The sequence below is a fragment of the Macaca fascicularis genome, chromosome 5 (assembly GCF_037993035.2).
Source record: "Macaca fascicularis isolate 582-1 chromosome 5, T2T-MFA8v1.1".
NCBI lineage: Eukaryota > Metazoa > Chordata > Mammalia > Primates > Cercopithecidae > Macaca > Macaca fascicularis.
In genome coordinates this window covers 143,745,679-143,749,838 of record NC_088379.1, presented here as the reverse complement: position 1 = coordinate 143,749,838, position 4,160 = coordinate 143,745,679, and the positions used below count along the sequence as shown (strand labels likewise).

General features: G+C 43.9%; 1 protein-coding gene across 1 annotated transcript; it reads left to right on the top strand.

Annotated features, from left to right (window-relative positions):
• The first annotated feature begins 421 nt into the window (after window positions 1-421).
• LOC141410265 (protein NYNRIN-like) lies at window positions 422-2,715 on the top strand. Its single transcript, XM_074039147.1, is given in 2 exon segments — window positions 422-782; window positions 922-2,715. Coding segments are annotated over 2 exon segments (1,812 nt in total). The 3' UTR covers window positions 2,373-2,715.
• Window positions 2,716-4,160: the final 1,445 nt, after the last annotated feature.

Below are 4,160 nucleotides of genomic sequence, written 5' to 3'. Positions count from 1 at the left end.
AGAGTGGTTTACAGTCCTGGACCTTAAGGATGCCTTTTTCTGCATCCCTGTACATCCTGACTCTCAATTCTTGTTTGCCTTCGAAGATCCTTCTAACCCAATGTCTCAACTCACCTGGGCTGTTTTACCTCAAGGGTTCAGAGATAACCCCCATCTATTTGGCCAGGCATTAGCCCAAGACTTGAGCCAATTCTCATACCTGGACACTCTTGTCCTTCGGTACGTGGATGATTGACTTTTAGCTGCCTGTTCAGAAACCTTTTGCCATCAAGCCACCCAAGTGCTCTTAAATTTCCTTGCCACCTGTGGCTACAAGGTTTCCAAACCAAAGGCTTAGCTCTGCTCACAGCCAGTTAAATACTTAGGGCTAAAATTGTCCAAAGACACCAAGGCCCTCAGTGAGGAATGTATCCAGCCTATAATGGCTTATCCTTATCCCAAAACCCTAAAGCAACTAAAAGGGTTCCTTGGCATAACAGGCTTCTGCCAAATACGGATTCCCAGGTATGGTGAAATAGCCAGACCATTATATACACTAATTAAGGAAACTCAGAAAGCCAATACCCATTTAGTAAGATGGACACCTGAAGCAGAAGCGGCTTTCCGGGCCCTAAAGAAGGCCCTAATCCAAGCCCCAGTGTTAAGCTTGCCAACAGGGCAAGACTTTTCTTTATATGTCACAGAAAAAACAGGAATAGATCTAGGAGTCCTTACACAGGTTCGAGGGACCAGCTTGCAACCCGTGGCTTCCCTGAGTAAGGAAACTGATGTAGTGGCAAAGGGTTGGCCTCATTGTTTATGGGTAGTGGCGGCAGTAGCAGTCTTAGTATGAAAGAGTATTTAACTGAAATAGTTAAATACAGGGAAGAGATCTTACTGTGTGGACATCTCATGATGTGAATGGCATACTCACTGCTAAAGGAAACTTGTGGCTGTCAGACAACTGTTTGCTTAAATATCAGACTCTATTATTTGAAAGGCCAGTGCTGTGACTATGCACTTGTGCAACTCTTAACCCAATCACATTTCTTCCACACAATGAAGAAAAGATAGAACATAACGGTCAACAAGTAATTGCTCAAACCTATGCCACTTGAGGGGACCTTCTAGAGGTTCCCTTGACTGATCCCCACCTCAACTTGTATACTGATGGAAGTTCCTTTGTAGAAAAAGGATTTCAAAAAGCAGGGTATGCAGTGGTCAGTGATAATGGAATACTTGAAAGTAATCCCCTCACTCCAGGAACTAGCGCTCAGCTGGCAGAACTAATAGCCCTCACTCAGGCACTAAAATTAGGAGAAGGAAAAAGGGTAAATATATTTACACACTCTAAGTATGCTTACCTAGTCCTCCAAGCCCAGGCAGCAATATGGAGAGAAAGGGAATTCCTAACTTCTGAGGGAACACCTATCAAACATCAGGAAGCCATTAGGAGATTATTATTGGCTGTACAGAAACTTAAAGAGGTGGCAGTTTTACACTGCTGGGGTCATCAGAAAGGAAAAAGGGAAATAGAGGGGAATGACCAAGTGGATAATGGAGCCAAAAGAGCTACAAGGCAGGACCCTCCATTAGAAATCCTTATAGAAGGACCCCTAGTATGGGGTAATCCCCTTAGGAAAACCAAGCCCCAGTACTCAACAGGAGAAATAGAATGGGGAACCTCAAGAGGACATAGTTTCCTCCCCTCAGGATGGCTAGCCACTGAAGAAGGAAAAATACTTTTGCCTGCAGCTAACCAATGGAAATTACTTAAAACCCTTCACCAAACCTTTCACTTAGGCATTGATAGCACCCATCAGATGGCCAAATCGTTATTTACTGAACCAGGCCTTTTCGAAACTATTAAGCAGATAATCAGGGCCTGTGAAGTGTGCCAAAGAAATAATCCCCTGCCTTATCACCAAGCTCCTTCAGGACAACAAAGTACAGGCCATTACCCAGGGGAAGACTGGCAACTGGATTTTACCCACATGCCCAAATCTCAGGGATTTCAGTGTCTACTAGTTTCAGTAGATATTTTTACTGGTTGGGGAGAGGCCTTCCACTGTAGGACAGAAAAGGCCCCAGAGGTAATAAAGGTACTAGTTCATGAAATAAATCCCAGATTCGGACTCCCCTGGGGCTTACAGTGTGACAATGGCCCTGTTTTCAAGGCTACAGTAACCCAAGGAATATCCCAGGCATTAGGCATACAATATCACTTACACTGTGCCTGGAGGCCACAATCCTTAGGGAAAGTTGAGAAAATGAAAAAAAAAACTCAAATGACATCTAAAAAAGCTAATCCAGGAAACCCACCTTGCATGGCCTGCTCTGTTGCCTATAGCCTTACTAAGAATCTGAATCTCTCCCCAAAAAACAGGACTTAGCCCATACAAAATGCTGTATGGATGACCCTTCCTAACCAATGACCTTGTGCTTGACTGAGAGACGGCCAACTTAGTTGCAGACATCACCTCCTTAGCCAAATATCAACAAGTTCTTAAAACATTACAAGAAGCCTGTCCCTGAAAGGAGGGAAAGAAATTATTCCACCCTGGTGACATGATATTAGTCAAGTCCCTTCCCTCTAATTCCCCATCCCTAGATACATCCTGGGAAGGACCCTACCCAGTCATTTTATCTACCTCAACCACGGTTAAAGTGACTGGAGTGGAGTCTTGGATACATCATACTTGAGTCAAACCCTGGTTACTGCCAAAGGAACCTGAAAAACCAGGAGACAATGCTAGCTATTCCTGTGAACCTCTAGAGGATCTGCGCCTGCTCTTCAAGCAACAACTGTGAGGACAGTAACTAAAATTGTAAATCCCCATGGCCCTCCCTTATCATATTTTTCTCTTTACTGTTCTGTTACCCCCTTTCACTCTCATTGAACCTGCTCCATGCCACTGTACGTCCAGTAACTCCCCTTTAGCTTCTATGGAGAATGTGGCTTCCCGGAAATATTAATGCCCCATCGTATAAGAGTTTTTCTAAGGGAAACGCCACCTTCACCACCCACACCCATTTGCTCCGCAACTGCTATAACTCTGCCACTCTTTGCATGCATGCAAATAAATACTCATTATTGCACAGAGAAAATGGTTAATCCTAGTTGTCCTGGAGGACTTGGAGCCACTGTCTGTTGGACTTACTTCACCCATACTGGTATGTCTGATGGGGGTGGAGTTCAAGATCAGGCAAGAAAAAAACATATAAAGGAAGTAATCTCCCAACTGACCTGGGTACATAGCACCCCTAGACTCTACAAAGGACTAGATCTCTCAAAACTACATGAAACCCTCTGTACACATACTCGCCTGGTAAGCCTATTTGATATCACCCTCACTGGGTTCCTTGAGGCCTTGGCTGTTGGATGTGCCTCCCCCTGCACTTCAGGCCATACATTTTAATCCCTGTACCTGAACAATGGGACAACTTCAGCACAGAAATAAACACCACTTCTGTTTTAGTAGAACCTCTTATTTCCAATCTGGGGATAACTCACGCCTCAAACCTCAGCTGTGTAAAATTTAGCAACACTATAGACACAACCAACTCCCAATGAATCAGGTGGGTAACTCCTCTCACACGAATAGTCTGCCTACCCTCAGGAATAGTTTTTGTCTGTGGTACCTCAGCCTATCGTTGTTTGAATGGCTCTTCAGAATCTTTGTGCTTCCCCTCATTCTTAGTGCCCCCATGACCATCTACACTGAATAAGATTTATACATTTATGTTATACCTAAGCCCCACAACAAAAGAGTACCCATTCTTCCTTATGTTATTGGAGAAGGAGTGCTAGGCAGACTAGGTACTGGCGTTGGCAGTATCACAACCTCTACTCAGTTCTACTATAAACTATCTCAAGGACTAAATGGTGACATGGAATGGGTTGCTGACTCACTGGTCACCTTGCAAGATTAACTTAACTCCCTAGCAGCAGTATTCCTTCAAAATCGAAGAGCTTTAGACTTGCTAATCGCTGAAAGAGGGGAAAGCTGTTTATTTTTAGGGGAAGAATGTTGTTATTATGTTAATCAATCTGAAATCATCACTGAGAAAGTTAAAGAAATTTGCGATTGAATACAATGTAGAGCAGAGGAGCTTCAAAACACCAGACATTGGGGCCTCCTCAGCCAATGGATGCCCTGGATTCTCCCTTTCTTAGGACC